Source organism: Giraffa tippelskirchi, chromosome 4, assembly GCF_054371585.1.
Source record: "Giraffa tippelskirchi isolate mGirTip1 chromosome 4, T2T-mGirTip1v1.2.pri, whole genome shotgun sequence".
Lineage (NCBI taxonomy): Eukaryota > Metazoa > Chordata > Mammalia > Artiodactyla > Giraffidae > Giraffa > Giraffa tippelskirchi.
In genome coordinates, this window is record NC_137278.1 from 1,947,515 (window position 1) to 1,965,794 (window position 18,280).

Below are 18,280 nucleotides of genomic sequence, written 5' to 3' on the forward strand. Positions count from 1 at the left end.
CCTGCGCTCTGTGCCAAGGACAGCTGCCGTGTGGGGACAGGGCCCGATGCCACCCACCCCCGATGTCCACACCTACCCCGACCCCGTACCCCAGTCCCCACCCCAAGTGCTTCCAGGCCTTCTCCACATGACCCTCCGGGGACCCTGGGACCTCACTGATTATTAACAATGTCTTATTTCAGGGGGAAAGCCCCGGGCTTGGCTGCAACACAACCCACGTTTCAAAGGCAAAAACGCAGCTCGGAGGCTGGAGCCGGGCCAGAGAACGCGCTGTTTTCTGCTGAGCTGGCGAGATGGGCCGGGGCGGGGAGCCAGGAAAAACAGGCGGGCCTGCCACCCCTCCGCCGGGAAGTTTCACTTTAAACCAGATGAGGCTGGTCGGACACTTAACCGTGTGTGTGCCGGCTGGCCGGGCGGGCGAGCACAGAGCCAGGCCTGGGGCCCCGGGGCCCCAGCCCCTCCCGGAAACAGAGGCCGGTCGAAGAGAGGAGGGAGGAACCTGCGGCCACCTTCTCCCAGAAACCCACTGCACGCCCGGCTCAGTGGACCCAGCAGGGAGACAAGTCCAGCCCTCCAGGGCCCATGGTCGGCAGGGAGAGTGACGGGCAGGCTCTGTGCTCAGAACATGTTTGTAAAGCACCTACTGTGTGCTGGAGTCTGTCCCTGCCAGGGCGAACACCCCAGGGCCCTGCCTCGAGCTGTTTCCTCTGGCGGCAGAGGAAAGCGCCGCCTTGGTTTACGCGCTCTACTGCCACGCATGCCTACTGTGTGCCAGCACTGGGCCTGTCTGTCCGGGGGGGCTGCAGGGAACGGTGAGCGCGTACCTGCTGGTGCGGAAGAGCACCTAGGTCCCCAGCTGCCCTGGGTGGAGGAGGGCAGCTGCCTTCCAGCCCACAGGAGTGTCTGGAGGGCGGGGGCAGGCCTGCCCCAGGCCCCGAGGCCCGTCGGGCAGGGGCTCCGGCCGAGGCTCACCTTCCTGGCTGCTCGGGGTACTTGTGTTTGCAGTATGCCTCCAGGGACGCGTAGACCTTCTCGCGAAGCGCCTCCACCTCAGCTGGGTTTGAGAGCCCCTTGGAGTCTGCGAGGGAGAGGGGCCACAGGTCAGAGCCCGGCCCTGGGAAGCGGGGACCCAGAGCCCCCACCCGGATGAGGCGGCCCCGCGCTCACGCCCTGCCTGCTGCGTGCTGGCCACTCGACCTTGGGCCAGTCCCTTGACCTCCCGCCTGTCCACTACCCCATCAGGAAAGTGGGATGGGCCTGCTTCCACCACTCCTGGTTACCATGGCAACCAGGGCACCTCCAGAGGCCTCGGTGCCTTGGGTCTCAGCCCCTCTGAGCCAAATGTAGGCTCCAAACCTTCTCTGTCTGAAACAGCAAAACCCACGCTGTGGGGGCCGAAGCCACCCTGAGCCCTGGGATCCTGGCAGCAGAAGCCTGGTCTGGAAGGGGCTCTGCCTGTGGACAGATGCCTGGGACCAGGGCCACCAAAACTCCAGGGCCCAGGGGTGAGGACCGAGGTGCACGGGCCACCCTGGGTCATCTGGGCAGAGGTCACAGGCCTCCCTGAAGCAGTGAGAGCTCCCTAGTCGGGCAAAGCTAAGCCCCTCTCTGCTCCTTTGTCTCCGAGGTCACCCCGCAAGACAACACCCGACAAGCCTCTCTCCACTGACCCCCAAAGCAGCCCCCTCTGGGCACTGGGACTCAGGCTCACCGCCCTGAGTGCGGCCCCAGATAGGCATGGTCCATCCAGATGGCTTAGGGGGCAGAGGCTGAGTGCGGCCCCAGATAGGCACGGTCCATCCTGATGGCTTAGGGGGCAGAGGCTGAGTGCGGCCCCAGATAGGCATGGTCCATCCTGATGGCTTAGGGGGCAGAGGCTGGAGCCCCATTGCTGCCCATCTGAAGCCAGTGCAGCCCTGGGGACAGGCCTATATTGTGTGGCCTCTGAGCCCCAGGCCAGGGACTCCCACCTGGCTGTCTGACATCCCAGCAGGGGCACCATGCCCAGCGTCAATGCCATGGTGACCTGGGGTCCCGGGCACCTCGAGAAATGCAGACTCCTCTGCAGCTGGGTGCCCTTCCCCCCACACCTGGGTCTGTGCCAGCCCTGGCCACCTCCCTTCTGCCCCTGACAACCCCAGGTCTGGACCCCAGCAGGCAAACCAGTGCCAGCAGCCAAGCCACACTCGACTTCAGCGGGGACCCCACTGGGCAGGGCTGTGTTGGCAGGGTCGTGGGCTCACACACAGGCCTGTGGACAAATGCCCCTGGAAACAGGCTGTCCCCACTAGGGGACCCCATCTTCACCCTGGCCTGACCCTCAGCGCTGGAGCCAACAGAGAATAAGGACTCAGGGCTCACAAGCCCTGGAGCTGCCCCGCCCTCCCACCTCCGGGTCAGTGCCCTGCACTTCCCCGAGAAGCCCTCAGAGCCCCTGCCCCGCCCCCATGCCCCCCAGCACCCTCAGATGAGCCAGGCTCCAGAACTCTGGCAGCAAAACCCTGGCAGCAGAACCCATCGCGAGAGAGACAGGCAGGTTCAGAGGAGGGGCAGGGGGCCGACACCGCTGTATCAGTGGCTGTGGGGCTGCGGTGGGCGCCCTGCCGCCTGGGCCCCTCGGGGGGCGGACGCCGGGCCTGGACGGCAGGCAGTACCGGGGTTGAAGAGGACGATGGCGCGCAGGCAGCCCAGCTCCGTCTTGTCCATCTGCATGTCCCGCATCTTAGACACCAGCTCCGTCAGCACCCTGTGGGGGGGGCCGGCAAACATCAATGTCCAAGCCAGACCGTGCCCCTCCCGGGGCCCCCCAGAAACACCCCCGAAGGACTCCGTGTAGGCCTGGAGGGCAACTGAGTGAGGGTAAGGAGATTCAGACAGGGTAGGACAGCCCCTGCGCCCAGCCGGTCCCCTCCCCTGAGGGGGCAGGGGGGACGCCTCTCTTCCAGCTCCAGGAGCTCAGCATTGTGGGATTTTATTCCAGGAACCTGGAGACTAGAGGGGGACCTCGTGACAGCAGGGTGAGCCAGGGTCCTGGACATCAGGGGCGAAGTCCACCAGCACATGTCCCCGCCCGGCGGCAGACCAGGCCAAGGCCCGGATGCACATCCCTGACGCTCCTGACGTCTGCGGGAAGGCACCTTCCGAGCACCTGGGCCCCCGGAGCTGTCAGCGGGGCAACAGCCGGGGAGGCATTTCTATACGTGCCCTTGGAGGGACGGGCTTGCTAAAGAAGCCATCTGTGAGCAATACGAACCCCTGGAGAAGAAAATGGCAACCCCACTCCAATACTCTTGCCTGGAGAATCCCATAGACAGGGGAGCCTGGCGGGCTACAGTCCATGGAGTTGGAAAGAGTCAGACATGACTGAGCGAGTAAGTACATAAGCAATAAACCCAGCATCCCACAGCCCCCTCTTCGAGTTTGTAAAAGGCCCTGGAATGTCCTGTGGCAAAGACACGCCCTACACTGTCTAAACCAGTGCCTGCCCACGGTGCCTGGGGCACGTGGGTGGGGTGGAGTGCTCAGGAGTCGCCCCCCTGTTCTTCCTGAGCTGTCCCACGTGGCAGCACACTCCCGCATTTATCCCTGGGGGGTACAGTAGGGGTCTCTGCTGCTCCCTCCCCCCACTTTAAGGCTCTTGTACTCAGGGGCTCGGGCTTCCCTGGTGGCTCAGCTGGGAAAGAATCCGCCTGCAGTGTGGGAGACCTGGGTTCGATCCCTGGGCTAGGAAGATCCCTGGAGAAGGGAAAGGCGACCCACTCCAGTATTCTGGCCTGGAGAATCCCATGGACTGTATAGTTCATGGAGTCGCAGAGTCGGACACGACTAAGCGACTTTCACCTCACTCAGGGGCTCACCTAGGACCCCGCCCATCGCCTCCCCTCCCCCGGGGTCCACTCACCCGGTGCTGCACGACCCCACCCGAGAGACCCCCCCGCAAGCCTCTCCCCAGCCCCTCCAGCTCTTGCTGGCTGAGCTGACGCCCCGGCCCCCAGAAGGCCCAGGTGCTCTGGGCTCACAGGCAAAGCCAGCCAGGGACAGGAACAGGCATCCCAGTAACCCCCCCTGGCGGAGACAGAGGGGTTGTGATTTCAGAGGCTGAGAACGGAGTCGCCTGACCACCGCCCAGCACTGGCTGCCTGGGTGCCTGCGGAGAGGGGCGGGAGCAGAGAGCGGCGTCCCGGCCGGGACAGGCCCGGAGCAGCGCTGGGGCCAGGGCCGCACGCAGGCTCAGGGGAATTTTAATCTTAGGAAGTTGCTCAGTCGTGTCCGACTCTTAGCGACCCCATGGACTGTAGCCCACCAGGTTCCTCCGTCCATGGGGTTCTCCAGGCAAGAGTACTGGAGTGGGTTGCCATTCCCTTCTCCACGGGATCTTCCGGACCCAGGGATCGAACCCAGGTCGCCCGCACTGCAGGCGGACGCTTTACCCTCTGAGCCGCCCGGGACTTAGTCCTCGGGCTTTTCTGCTGTCTCTGCAGTGTAGCCTCCGTGCACGGCAGAGGCCGCGCAGCCGCGGCGGGGCCCCACCTGTCGAAGATGGCGCCCACGCCCGCGCTGTGGGCGCTGTTGCGATGCACGTGCAGCCCCGTGGCCAAGAGGATGCCGTCCTTCACGGCTATGGAGCGGTGCGAGAAGGAGGCGATGAGCAGCTCGTTCCAGCCTGCGGGGGAAGGGCGCAGGGTCACCGTGGTCTCCAGGCCCTGGACCGCCCTGCCCCGGCCCTTCGCCCCTAGGACCCCCCCCACTGAGCAGGAGCAGGGACTCGTCCCATCTGCAGGGGTCCGGGGCGCCACCCCCTCGGCCCCCACCAGGCCCCGCCCCTAGGCCCCGCCCTGCCCCTTCGCCCCTAGGCCCCCCCCTACTGAGCAGGAGCAGGGACTCGTCCCATCTGCAGGGGTCCGGGGCCCCGCCCCGGCCCGGCCCTTCGCCCCTCGGCCCCCCCCACTGAGCAGGAGCAGGGACTCGTCCCATCTGCAGGGATCCGGGGCGCCGCCCCCTCGGCCCCGCCCCGCCCCGGCCCCCACCAGGCCCCCCGGAGGCAGCTCGCACCCTCTCGAGGCAGGGCCTCCGTGGAACCCCGAGCCCATGACCCCCCAGAAGGGCGGTTCCTGAGCACTGACCCTTTCGCGTGCCGCCTGGCACAGGAGAGGGCCTGAGGAGTCCCGCACAGAGCAGCTCCTGCAGCTGCTTACCCCGAGCCCTCCACACCCAGGTGCCCGGGAAGCCCCTCTCCGTACGTGCCAGACGCGGGTGCCACGGAGCGCGAGGGAGCCCCCTGGACCCTCTCGGGCGGCCCCCACCGCAGACTTCCAGAGCTGACGTTCTGAGGGTGCCACAAAACAGTAAATGATGGAACCGAGGAGTGTCGGAGCCAAAGGGGGACAGCCACCCTCTCTCCGAGAGTCCCTGGCACACGCGGCGTGGGCGCAGGGCTGGGGGAGGGCAGAGAAAACACCCTGTGCGCATGCGCTCCTGCAAACCGGACGTGCGAGCTGCCTCCGGAGCGTCACTAGCGAGACCGTCTCAGAGCCCAGCCCGGAGCCCACGGAGCACTTGGCGGCGGTGTCTGTGACCGTCACCGCTGCCCCAAAGGTTCCGGGCTGGTGGCCGTGACCGTGTCACAGGGGTGATCCTGCTCAGTCATGACTCAACCCCACGAAGCTAGTATCGGCCCCACTTTACACAGAGGAAAACTGAGAGCCGGGAGACAGAGGCTGCCTGCTCAGCTCAGGACCCAGGGCCCCGCCCCACCCCGCAGGTCTGCATCTTTTCCTGTCGGCTCTGGGGTTGGGGTCTGTGCCCCAGAGTGAAAGCTCTTCCAGGGACTGTCTCCGCCACCCCTGGGCCCATTGTGGAGAGACGCCCGCTGGCCAAACACCAGGGCCCAGGGGGCTGAGGATGAGACCTCGTCAAGCGGCAGAACCGGGCCCTCGGCAAGACTGCCCTTCTCTGAGGCCCCTGCCCCAGCCCTGTGTCCCCAGGCCTTCTCCCCAGCAGCGCCCCCTCAGCCCCCTCCCTGTGCCCCGTGCCCATGCCTCTAGGACCCCCGACGGAGCAGCAGGGCCCCGACCCCTCGCCCCGCCCCCTCACAAGGCCCCGCCCCCGCCCCCACCAGGCCCACCGCTCACCTGCCCGCAGCAGGATGACCTGGTCGTCCAGGGGCAGCTCGGAGAAGTGCGGGATCCGCTTGGCCCACTCCACCAGCGTGAAGAGCTGCTTGTCAGCCGCTTGGCAGATGTTGGTGACGGGGTCGTTGGGCTGGGGAGGCGCACGGTGGTGAGCACTGTGCACAGAACAGGGCCCCAACCCGGCCCCTACACGCCCGACCGGGCGGCGGGGGCTGACCAGCACCCCCACGACCCCCACGACCTCAGCCCCCGAACCCCAAAACAAAGGACTCGGCAGACACGGCCGAGTGAAGGGTTGTGAGGGGAGGTTACCCTGGAAGGTGTTGGGTGGGCCTGGCAGTCACAGAGCCCCTGCTGGGGGTGGGTGGGTAGGTCAGACTGCAGGGAGGACGGAGGCCAAGGTCAAGGAGGGAAGAGCTGCCGCCCCGAAGTGGAAGAAGGGCTGGAGCCGGGGCCCATGGGCGCCTCCAGAGGTGGAGGCTGGTGTGCAGCTGACCCCCTGGAGGGCCAGCCCTGCCCTGATTGGCCCAGGGACACAGATCTCAGACTTCGGGCCTAGAGAAGTGTAAGGTAGTAAAATCTGTGTTGTTCTAGGCACGCGGTTTGCGGTCACTTGTCCAACAGCCACAGAAAGGTCACCGTGTTATGACCCGCTCGGCCCCCACCGCAGCCCTTGGGCCGAAGCCGGGTGATCTCGTGTTGCAGAACAGGCTTGGGGGGAATGGGCAGTGCCAGCCCCTCTGGTGGTGGTGCTTCCCCCAGACTTGGAGGTGGCGCACAAAGGGTGCATCAGAGGCCCTTCCGGAAAGTTCTGGTCAGAAGGGGTACACGTGTGTGCTCAGTCACTCAGTCGTGTCTGACTCTTGAGACCCCATGGGCTGCAGCCCGGCAGACTCCTCTGTCCATGGGATTCTCCAGGCGAGAACACTGGAGTGGGTTGCCATTTCCTCCTCCAGGGCATCTTTCTGACCCAGGGATCGAACCCGTGTCTTCTGCACTGCAAGCGCATTCATTACCACTGAGCCACCTGGGAAGCCCCTAGCCAGAAGGGGACGCCCCAGTCATTCTCACAAACGGGGGGAACCCGGGCAGCCTCAGTGGCTCCAGGCTCCGGCCCATGGGGCTCGGATGGAGAACCCGCCGGACCTTGGGGGTGGGGACCTGGCAGCAGATGCGGAAGCGCCTCATTCCAGGAACCACGTGGGCCAGGCATCCCCCGACGGGGTGGGGAGGCCTGGAGAAGCTTCCCTGATAGAAACCATGTGCCCTCCCGCGGTGCGCAGTCTAAACAATCCGGCCCATGAAGGGCCTGCTGAGGGCTCTTGTGGGAGGCCTGTGACAGATGGGCACCAAGGCCAGCAGGGTGGACGGGGACCGGCGTGCTGAAAGAGGACCTGGGGCTGCAGGAGAAGCAGCTTCCAGGGTGCACGGCTAGTCAGGGGAAAGGGGTGGACAGGCGCCAGCGCCTAGACCCTCCCCCAAAATCACCATCACACAGAAGCCCCTCACCCCAGGGGGCTGGCCTACACAGCATTCCCGCCTCCACCCAGGAGCACTGGCGAGAAGCCCAGCACTCGCAGTGCCCAGACACCCCATGCCCAAGCCCAGGACACCCTCCGGGCATCACACACCCATCCCGTCCGCTGGATGACCACAGCCACGGGCAGAGCTAGCTAGACCAGTCCCGGGCTGAAGCCCCAGAGGCCGGGCCTTCTCTGGTCACTAGCAGGAGCCCCCTCTGAGCACCCAAGGGGCCCAGAGCAGGCTCGGTGGAGTAGGCCAGGGCCTTGGAGGCAGATGCCAGGTCATACCTAGAGCTGAGCACAAAGTTTACCTGCACCAGAGGTGCGGGACCAGGCCCAGAGCGAGGGGGTTCCCCTGGGGGAGGAGCTCGAACTCCACCCTGCTCCATCCTGCAGGGTGGCCTCCAGCAGGTACTTAACTTCTCTGAGCCTGATTCCCACAAAAAGACAAAACAGGCCTCATTCAACAGCAGTTTCACGAGCTCTGGCCCCGTGCTGGAGAGGGAGGGGCCTTCACTGTCCTAGGAGGGGACCGCGGGGCCCTCAGGCTGGGACCTGAGGCTCCCCCAGGGCAGACAGGTGTCCCTGGTCTGGGGGGAGGGGCCCAAAGAGCCAGCCCCAGACAGGGACCGAGGCCAATCCGCCAGGAGCCACACAGAGCCCCCGCTGCAGCCCACCGGCCTGTCCCCTAAATCGCCCGCCTGTTCTGCATTCCCAGAGTGCGCAGAGGGCAGACTTGTTTTCTCCCAGACAATATCCTCACCGGACAAAATTAAAACCTGGCAGACCGCTGTCGATCCCTGACTTTTCTTTCAGGGTTTCTGCTCAGCCGTGAAGCCCTCGCAGCCGCCCTCGCCCCTCAGTGGGACTGGAGAGGGGCTGCTGGGTGGGGTCGGACCACAGAGCAGAAGGACTGTCAAGGGTCAAACCGAGGGAGGGGTCACTGCACACAAGAGGGAACATCCGCAGAGGGAGGGGGCCTGCCTCCCCTGGCGGGGCAGCCAGAGTGGGGGTCTGAGAGAGGCTGCAGCCTGGGGCACCCCATCGCAAGAGGACAAGGAAGCAGCGTGTCCTGAAACCGCAGACACGGCGGGACCCCCCACGCCCTGAGACTGGGCGGGGGCACGGCAGGGTCCTGTCTCTGACCGCAGCTGGGCATGGGGGATGGTCCGACGGCGAGGATGGAGAACGAACCCCTGTACTCGCCGTGGCGTGACCCGCACAGCGGCAGGGGCGCCGAGCCCCCGTGACGGGGCACAAGGGGGTCGAGAGGGAAAGGGCTCCCCGAGGAAGGGACGCTTTCTAAGGCTGAAGCCGCATGAGCAAGGGCCCTGGGGCTGGGGCAGCGGGGTGGGCAGGGCGTCCGGGCCACCGAGAGGCAGGGACACAACGGAGGGGCAGAGGCCAGGGGGACCTCAGAGCAGCCCTGAACTCACACGGGAGACACAGACGATGCTGAGACCCAATGCTGCCCACAGGCCTGGCTGCACGATGGGCCAGAGATAACAGGAAGCTGGAAGGGAGCCATAAAGTCCTGGGCTTTGAGCCCAACAACCAAAAACTCGCCCACCTGACTGGCAGCAGAGCCTCATGGAGGTGCAGGGGAGGGGGTGACGGGGTCCCCCTCCAGGCGTGCTCCCAGGGCCCCTGTCCCCAGAGCAGGGCAGACAGATGTGGGTGGGGGCGCTCACCGAGCTGGGGTTCAGCCCCACGTTCGCCTCCACGTAGGTCTCGGTCTTGGGCTCAACGGCCAGCTCGGCCTCCAGGATCTTCTCCACCGGCATGTCCTCGTTGGCACTGCTGGTGGACTCCACCTCGCTCTCGCCCCGGTCCTTGCCCCGCTGACGCTCCTCCTGCACAGCTGAGGCGGGGGTGGGGGCACCTGTCAGCCCGCAGCTCCCATGGCAGCTGCTGCTCCTGGGGCCCAAGCAGTGCGCCCGCCAGCCGGCCAGGGCCAGGGAGAGTGAGGCTGCTCGGAGCTAGCCAGACCGCAGCCCTGTCTCTGCCCCAAGCCCGGCCTCCCGCTCCCGGGGGGCTGTGCCCTCTGAGAACAGCGCATGCTGCCTCTCGCTAATTCATTCAACCACGGCTCACATCAGGACCTCCCAGGGCCAGGGCAGACGAGGCCCCGTTCTCAGGAAGCCAACGGTTCAGCGGGGATCCCGAGGTGGAGCGAGAATGGCTTTGATGGGCTATGGACGCAGGCAAAGCCAGGAAGGCTTCCCGGAAGAAGCGGCAACAAAGTTGAAGGAACACAAAGACAGGAATGGCAATTCAGGCAGGGGAGGGGGCACGCGCCAAGGCCGAGGGCCAGAGCAGAGATGCTGCTGCAAGGGCCTCTCGTGTCAGTGAGAGATCAGAGCGGGCCAGGCTCCCGGACAGGGTGCAAGGGTCCCAGGAGAGGGAGAGGGTGGGATGCAGACCTCTGAAGGTCCACGCCTGCTGCGGGGAGGAGAGGGGCCGGGGGAGGACACAAACCCAGGCATGAGCAGCGACGTCAGGGACAGGCAGGTGGGGGACAGGGTGGGCAGAGGGGGCGTCCAGCATGAGGCTGGAGGACTGGGCAGATGGGGGCAGCCTAGTCTCTGGGAGCCCAGAAGAGAGGGAAGGGTTTATTTCAACATGCCCCGAGAACACCCACGTGGAGAAGGCCGAGGGGACCGGGCACCCCATGCTGGACGCTCACAGACCCTCGATCTCAGAGCCCGTGTAGCTCAGGCCACCCTCTCCCAAGAGGGGCTCGACCTCCCTGAGGTTACCCCACAGGCCAAGGGGAGGCTGAGCCAGAGCCCCACAAAGCCCCAAGGGGCTCCTGCAGCATCCTGGGCTGACCCCACCGCCCCCCTCTGCTGGGGACAGCAAGGACCCTGGACTAGAGTGGCTGGGGGAGTCCGCAGCGGGAAGAAGCCTAGTCCAAGGCCGGAGGGGCTGCCGCAGAGCCTGGCACCCTCACAGCAGAGCCCCAGGCCTATCGGGCGGAGACCCGCGGACGCCCAGACACCCCTGAGTGACAGCAGCAGCACCAGGATGGGGCAGTCCCCCCCAGCCTGCCAAGCGCCCCGAGCCCACCCTCTGTGGTCCTGCCCTGCTGAGCCAGAGCGGGTCCAGGCATCCCCTCAACACCCCAGAGTGCCCTCAGCGCCCACCTCACACAGGGCTTCGCGGGGCCCCTGGAGGCCCCAGCACAGAGCAGGAGCTTGTGCGAGCCCACTCCCCAAGGGCCTCAGCATGCACACGGCTGCCGCACTGTGCAGAAGGGCCTGCTAGCAGCCCCTCACCCCCAAGGGCCGGGGGAACCTCCATTCTCCGAGCCTGGGGGTGTGAGGGCTCCTCTCTGGGGCTCCCTGGGGTCCCCAGCCCCACACAGCTCCGTAACAGCCCATGTCGACCCCTCTCCACCACGCCAGCCCCACCGACGACCGTTCGGAGACGCCGGGACGTGTCGGTGCCCTTCTCCGGGCCGTGGGCGTCCTGAGGGCCAGCCCAACCTCCTTCCTGCCTCCTCAAACGGCTGCTCACAGCTGCCCCCTGCCAGGGGCTTCACTGTCCAAGACCAAATGCTGACTCAAGCGAGGGACTTTCCGTTCGTGCAGCCGGGCTCCGGACAGGGGCCGGCTGACGCTGCGGACCAGACCAGCTGGGCCACAGAGCCAGGCAGGAGGCCTCGGGCCAGAGCTTTTGCAAGCCTGGTGCTTCTGCAAAGTCTGACAGCTGGTGTGGCTGGGTGGGAAGCTCAAGCTGGCTGGCTTGGCCCCTACACCCCCACAGCGGATGCTGGGCTGGGCCGGGCACCTCCTCAGGTCACCATCTGTGCAAGGGACTGGGTCACAGGCCAGAAGGGTGGACCCAGCGCGAGGCAGCAACACGGGCCCATCTGGACCACAGCCAAGTGAAGGGAACTCACAACCCTGGCAGGCAGTGTCCCTGAGACCCTGGGGGTGGGGTCCATGAGGTCTGTGCTCTGGACAGAGCTGAGAGGCGCGTTTTACCAAGTGGGGAAATTGAGGCCCAGAGCACCCCTCATGGCTGAGCTCTCAGCAGAGCAGGCAGCTCAGGAGTCAGACCTGCTCTGCCCTGGGTGAGCCCCAAGCCTCTCCGGGCCCCAGCACAGCCCCCACCACAGTGAGACTGACGGCACCCACCTCCCGAGGATCCACTGTCCTCTGTCTGCTCTCAACTCTCGCCCCCACGCCCCCCACGCTGTGGCCCAGTTACGGGGGTGCCCTGCACTTGAGACAGCCCTGGGCGCAGGGGTGCCCATCAGGGGGCCCTGGGTGTGGGGCGGGGGTGCAGAATTAAGCTCTGTGCGTACTCTCACTATAAATATTATGGTTTTATTTATAGACGGTGGGGGAGAGGGGGCCCGGGATTCATGCTGGACCAGATTAGCCATTGTTTACACGTGGTCGTGTGTGACTGATGTCCAGCCAGAGGGAGGCCTCAGGCAGGAGGGGCGGCCAAGACAGGGCCTTGCTCTCCTCCCAGCCCGGGGCTGGGGTAGGGGGCTGCACGGGGCGCTGCCAGGAGAGTAGAGTTGGCGGGCCCCCCGCCAGGATCCCTAGGAAAAACCCCAGGGCCAACCCTCCCCAGCAGCTGAGCCAGTGCCTGGAGGGGTGCTAAACACCCCAACCCAGCCAGGGTCCCCAGAGTCAGCGGACGGCCAGAGTGGGAGCCCTCTCTGCCACGGTGCGCGCTGCTGGCCTCCTGGGGAGCCGGGCAGGGAGCTGAGAGGTGGGAGGGGGCGTCCAGGTGGGGGAACCCAGGCCCGCTGCCTCCTTTGCTTTGGGCACTTCTCCTGTCCCCTGCAGGGCCTGAGAGGCAGGCAGGACAGGATCTCACCAGCGGCTCTGGCCCGGATGCCCCTTCTCAAGGGTGGAGGGGGCGTCCCTGCCAGAGGCCACAGGGCAAGTTAGATGCCTCCAGCTCAGAGGACCCGGCTCTCCTTCCCCTCGGTCTGCACACGAGAATGGTCACGTGCACAGTCACACACGTGCACATGTGCTCACACACGCACACAGGCTCGTACCCATGCACCCACACATGCACACCAGCACTCACACAGACTCACATGCACACACACACGTGCACACAAGCTCACACACAGATGCACAGACATGAACACACAGGCTTGCACACACGCATGCCAGCGCTCACACACACACTCACATGCACACACACAGATGCACACACACTCACACATGCATCCACACACGCACACAGGCACACACACAGAGATGCACACACACACACGTGCACACAAGCTCACACACAGATGCACAGACATGAACACACAGGCTTGCACACACACATGCCAGCACTCACACACACACACTCACATGCACACACACTCACACATGCATCCACATATGCACACAGGCACACACACAGAGATGCATGCACACACACACATGCACACAGGCTCACACACAGATGTAAACACACATGCACACACACACACACACACCAGGCACCGTCTCCACACCCATTGCCCAGAGCCAGCAGATGGAGCACAGGAAGGAAGCAGGGAGAGGCCTTCCTGCAGGAGGAAGGGCGAAGCAGAGAAGCAGGACAGTGGGGTGACCCCTCCAGCCTGGTGCTGTCACCCCAGACGGGGGCCAGGTCTCCCCCATCAGACCGGGAAGCCCTGCACGCCGGCCGGCCTCCCTCATCAGATGGGAGCGCCGACAGGCCCCGAGTGCGGCCGCACGCCCAGCGGACAGGCCCGGCCCAGCCGGGGGAGGCCTGGCCCGCGGGCACTTCCCACCCGGGGCCTCGGGCAAATGGGCCGCGTGAGCGCCGTCATCCGACACAAAGCCGTCACCTGCTGTGTCCCTCGATAGCCAGCCCTCCCTGCGGTCAGCCAGCCCAGGTGCCAGCCCCCAGCCTGCGTCCCCGCCTGCCAGCAGGTGCGCCCAGAAGCCTCTCACGTGGGTTGTGGCATGCAGGGCCGGCCGGCATGGCTGCCTGCCATGGGGCCGCACCTAGGAGGGCTCGGGCTGGCCCTGGGGGCCTATAGCCTACACGCTCCTGGACAGGGCTGGGGTGGCACGCCGGGTCCCCGTCGCCGGGCACCACACTGCCCCCACTCATGCCACCAAAGCCCTGCCCCCGCCGGGGAGCCTTCCTGGCAGGGCTCAGACCCCAGGGTGGGGTCAGAGAGGAAGGTGCCTGGCGTGCACCTTGCTGGCCCACAGAGCCCTCTGCAGGGCCGGCACCGCGGCCACGCCGGGTCCACCGCTCACCCCTCTGGAGGGCAAGGTGGTCCTGCCCCCGCAACAGCGGGGAGCCAGACGGCTGCACCCACCGGCGGACGGAGCTGCCTCCCGCTACCTCGCGGCTCTCAGGCGCACAGAGCCGCCCTCCGGGCCGGCGAGGACTTTAATGTGGTGTTGGGAGCGGGAGAGAGCCGTGTAGGAGGGTTTTTACTGCCTGCTGGCGACTTATAAATCCAGCGGGAGGCGAGAGGAGGTAGGTCCTGATGGAATCAGGTATTTATCTAATGGCCCATAAATCAGGCCTCGAGGGCCACAGTGCCTCAGGACGATGCCCAAAGCTCCAGATTTATGCATCAGAGAGCGTGGGCGCACAGCCCTGCAGGCGCGGACCCCCAGGCCTCCTCCCTGCCCCCGAGGTCCCCTCCCTGCCCAAGGCTCCCTCCACCTGGGGCGTGCACGGACAGTCACGGCACCACAGGTGGGTGAGTGTGTGTGACCAGGCAGGGTCCCCAAAGAGGCTCCAGGCACAGCAGGCGCCCTAACAGCCACCAGTGGGCAAGGGCAGCGAGGTCAGACCCGGTGACACCCCAGACCTGAGACTGCAGCTCCACTGGGATGGGAGACGCTGCCTCCACTCTCCCCAGACCTTGGGGGAACCGACCACTGGGGTCTCCCCCAGGTTTGAGAGGCCCTAAGGAGACAGTCAGCGTTTACTGGACTAGACGGTCCTGGGGACCTGTGTCCGGTCACTCTGGGGCCCGCAGGGGGCCACATCCACTGGGGGTCTCGCCTCTGCACGTGCTGTCCCCTCCATCCAGACACGTGGTCTGCTGAACACCCCTCCACTCTTCAGGGGTCAGCTGGACACCTGTCCAGCAAGCGCTGCCCGATGCCCACAGCCCAATGCCCTCTGGGTTCCCACAGGCCCCGGGCTTCCCCAAAGGCAGCACTGACCACTCCCAGGGGGCCCTGCCTGACTGTGTGACAGTAAAACTTCCAATGGACAGATGCCCACAGCTCACTGCTGTGTGCCCAGTGCCAGGTATGGTACCAGACACAAGGGTGGTCAGCTCAGCGAGTTAATGACCTCACTCTGTGCCATGAGGTCCAAGGGAGACTCGGGCCTCATGCTGCAGGTCAGGGCCCCACCTCCCGCAGCTGGCCAGGACTCACACCTAGGTGCAGACTGATCCGCTGCCCACCACCTGCTTGCCCCTGCCCAAGTTTTCATCCTTCAGCAACAACACTGCACTCACCACCTCCAGGAAGCCCACCCTGACTACATGGGGCAGCCAGAGGAAGTGGGGCCGGGCACACACCTCTCCCCACTAGGCACACGCTTCCTCTGCCCTCTTGCTGGCCTTGAGGAATAAGGTCTGCACTGGAAGCCAGGGCCCAGTTCCAGCCCAGCATGTGACCACGGATGAGCCCCGGACCCTCTGGGCCTCAGCTTCTCCACCTGCACACAGAAGGGTGGGCCAATGTCTCTGTGGAACATGCGCCCCAATCAGGAAGGCTGGGCGGGCAAACCCATGGTCCGGGCCGGCCTCCCAGCTCACGCTGGAGCTCAGGAGGTGCCCCTCTGTCGGGTCCACGGGCACACTGCCCCTCGCCAGCGTCGAGCTCCCCGTTCCATCACTGCCTGTCAGCCTCAAGGCACAGATCCTGCAGGACCACTGGCCCAGCTGAGGTCTCGGGTTGTCAGCAAGACGACTGGGGCCCAGGAGATAAAGGAATGAGATGGATTGCAGCCCCCACAAGAGGGCAGTCCCCGGCGACGAGATAGCCGACCCGCCCCCCACAGGATGGGGGGAGGAGGTGCACACACCGGCCTGTGGGGCAGACATGGAGCAGGAGCGACACCCAGACCCTGACCCCAACCAGCAGCCCCCAAACCCGGGCCAGGGAAACCGAGGCCCCCAGACGGCAAGGGGCCATGAGGAGCCCACCCCAGGCTCAGCGCCCAGCCGGCAGGACAGCGGGGAGGTTTCAGTGACCCTGGGGGAGCAGCCTTCCATACTCCCTGCCCCACCGCCCCGACACACACCTGCTGTCAGCGAAACCCGGCCCCGGTCCCAAGGCCGAGAGGCTGGCAGCCCAAGTCTCTCTACTGTGAGGACCTGGGTCGCAAAGCACCCCCGCCCCGTCTGCAGGAGGAAGCAGAGCCCAGGACGATCAGGCGCCCAGCATGCTGGGGTCGTCCTGATGGTCTCCATAGCTCCCTGCCCACCCCGGCCTGGAGTCAGTGCTGCCCCAGCTCCGGGCTTCCTGGACCGCCTACTGAGCAGTGACAAGCAGGCCCCAGGACCCACCTGTACACTCTCTGGGGCTCGCTCCGCCTGTACACTCTCTGGGGCTCGCTCCAGGTGGAGCCCCACCTCCCACCGCAGCCCCCCGCGCTCGGCAGGGCCCACCAGTATCCAGAGAGGTTCTAATCGGTGCCTGTTCCCAGCGGGGCTGGGAGCCGCCCGCAGGCAGGACCAAGCGTGTCCCTCCTGTAACCCCAGAGCCTGGCGCGAAGCTGGTGCTCAGACAGGAGTCAGGGAGTGAGACCCCGGCCCCCAGGGATGTCTGCCAACGCAGCAGCAGCAGCAGCGGAGGCCTCCAGAGGGAGCGAGAGCCCCGTCATCAGAGGTATGCAAAGGAGCTCCGAGCAGGGAGGGCCGCGCCCCGCCCCGCCTACCTTCGCGCTTCATGCCCATGGCCAGGCACTTCTGGTAGCGGCAGTACTGGCAGCGGTTCCGCTGCCGCTTGTCAATCAGGCAGTCCTTGTTGTCCCGGCAGGTGTAGGTCAGATCCTTGCGCACCGTCCGCTTGAAGAAGCCCTTGCAGCCCTCGCAGCTGTACACCCCGTAGTGCTTGCCTGCGGGTGGGGCAGCCGTGAGCGCCACGCAGCCTGGGACGCGGGGCGCGCGGACCCGGACACCAGGGCCCGCGTCCTCTCCACGTCCGGGCTGGCGCCCCGGAAGGGCTCAGCCGGCCTGCCAGCGGGGGCTGCTGGGCTCGGGGGGCGTGCGAGAGGCCCTTGGCCCCGGGCACAGCCCAACGGCCCCCTTGCCGGTGTCTCCACCGGAGCCAACCCCCCCTCACCACCTCCTGGACTTGGAAGTGCTAGAAGGTCCAGGGTGAGCGGCTCGGAGCTCCGCAGGCCCCTCGCTGGCGGGGCCGGGATCCTGCGCCCTGCCCCCGCCCAGGGGTCCTGCCCTCCGCCCCGCTCCTCCCGGGGATCCTGCCCCCCGCCCCGCCCCTGCCCCCCCGCACCCGCCCGGGGGTCCTGCCCCCTGCCCCGCCCTCGGCAGCTCACCTGAGGAGCGGTCCCCACAGATGGCACAGATGTGCTTGGTGAAGGACGCCATGTTCCCTGAGGGGTGGGCCGGCACTTTGAGGACACCATTGAGGCCCAGCGGGGGCTTGATGTCCTCGCTGCTGCTGACGGGGTTCATGGGCGAGCCGAGCTGTGGAGGGAAAGTGGGGTCGGCCCGGGCAGGCGCCGCAGGGCGGCCGCGGGGCAAGGAAGGCGCTGCCACGCCCCCCTCCACGGAGAGAGACACGGGGGCTCAGAGGGGGCCTCGCCCACCCCCGGCCACGTGGCGCGGCAGGCCCAGCCCCGCGGAGCCCGGCAGGATGTCCGCCCCGTAGGCTCGGCCCAGGCCAGAGGAGGCCGTCCTGCCCCCAGGGGCCCAGCTCCCACGGAACCCCAGGCTCGAAGGAGGACCCACGAGGTCCCGGCGTACACCCCTGCCCCTCCTCCACCTAAGTGAGAACTGCCTGCCACTCCCTGGCGCTGCCCTGAGCGGCCAGCCAGAGCTCTGGGACCCGCTGGTGTGGCCGGCGCTGTGGGGACCCCAACCCGTAGATGGGCAGTGAAGCCTGACCCCTGCAAGGAGGGAGGGGACAGGGAGGAGACAGCACCCCTCCACAACACATACACACACACACACACACAAACACACACACACACACAGAGACCACACACACACAGACACACACACACAGACACACACACACATACACAGACACACACACATACACACAGACCACACACACAGACACACACACAGACCACACACACAGACACACACACACAGACCACACACACACACACAGACCACACACACACAGACCACACACACACACACACACAGACCACACACACACAGACACACACACACACACACAGACCACACACACACAGACCACACACACACACAGACACACACACAGACACACACAGACACACACACATACACAGACGCACGCACACAGATACATACAGACACAGACACACACAGACACACACAGATACATAGACAGACACACACAGACACACACAGACACATACAGATACAGACAGACACAGACACACACACAGACACACACACATACACAGACGCACACACACAGATACATA

The 18,280-nt window shown here is 65.9% G+C and overlaps 1 protein-coding gene across 11 annotated transcripts in view; it reads right to left on the reverse strand.

The window, feature by feature from the left end:
- RXRA (retinoid X receptor alpha) overlaps positions 1–18,280 on the reverse strand; it is a 92,110-nt gene that overhangs the window by 4,043 nt on the left and 69,787 nt on the right. For all 11 annotated transcript variants that reach the window (XM_081483384.1, XM_081483386.1, XM_081483391.1 and 8 more), the window contains 7 exons: positions 17,174–17,324; positions 16,553–16,732; positions 9,346–9,515; positions 6,132–6,261; positions 4,531–4,663; positions 2,655–2,746; positions 973–1,078 (listed from right to left, as the gene is read on the reverse strand). In XM_081483384.1, the coding sequence (XP_081339510.1) occupies positions 973–1,078; positions 2,655–2,746; positions 4,531–4,663; positions 6,132–6,261; positions 9,346–9,515; positions 16,553–16,732; positions 17,174–17,324 (962 nt within the window). The remainder of the gene's footprint in view (positions 1–972; positions 1,079–2,654; positions 2,747–4,530; positions 4,664–6,131; positions 6,262–9,345; positions 9,516–16,552; positions 16,733–17,173; positions 17,325–18,280) is intronic.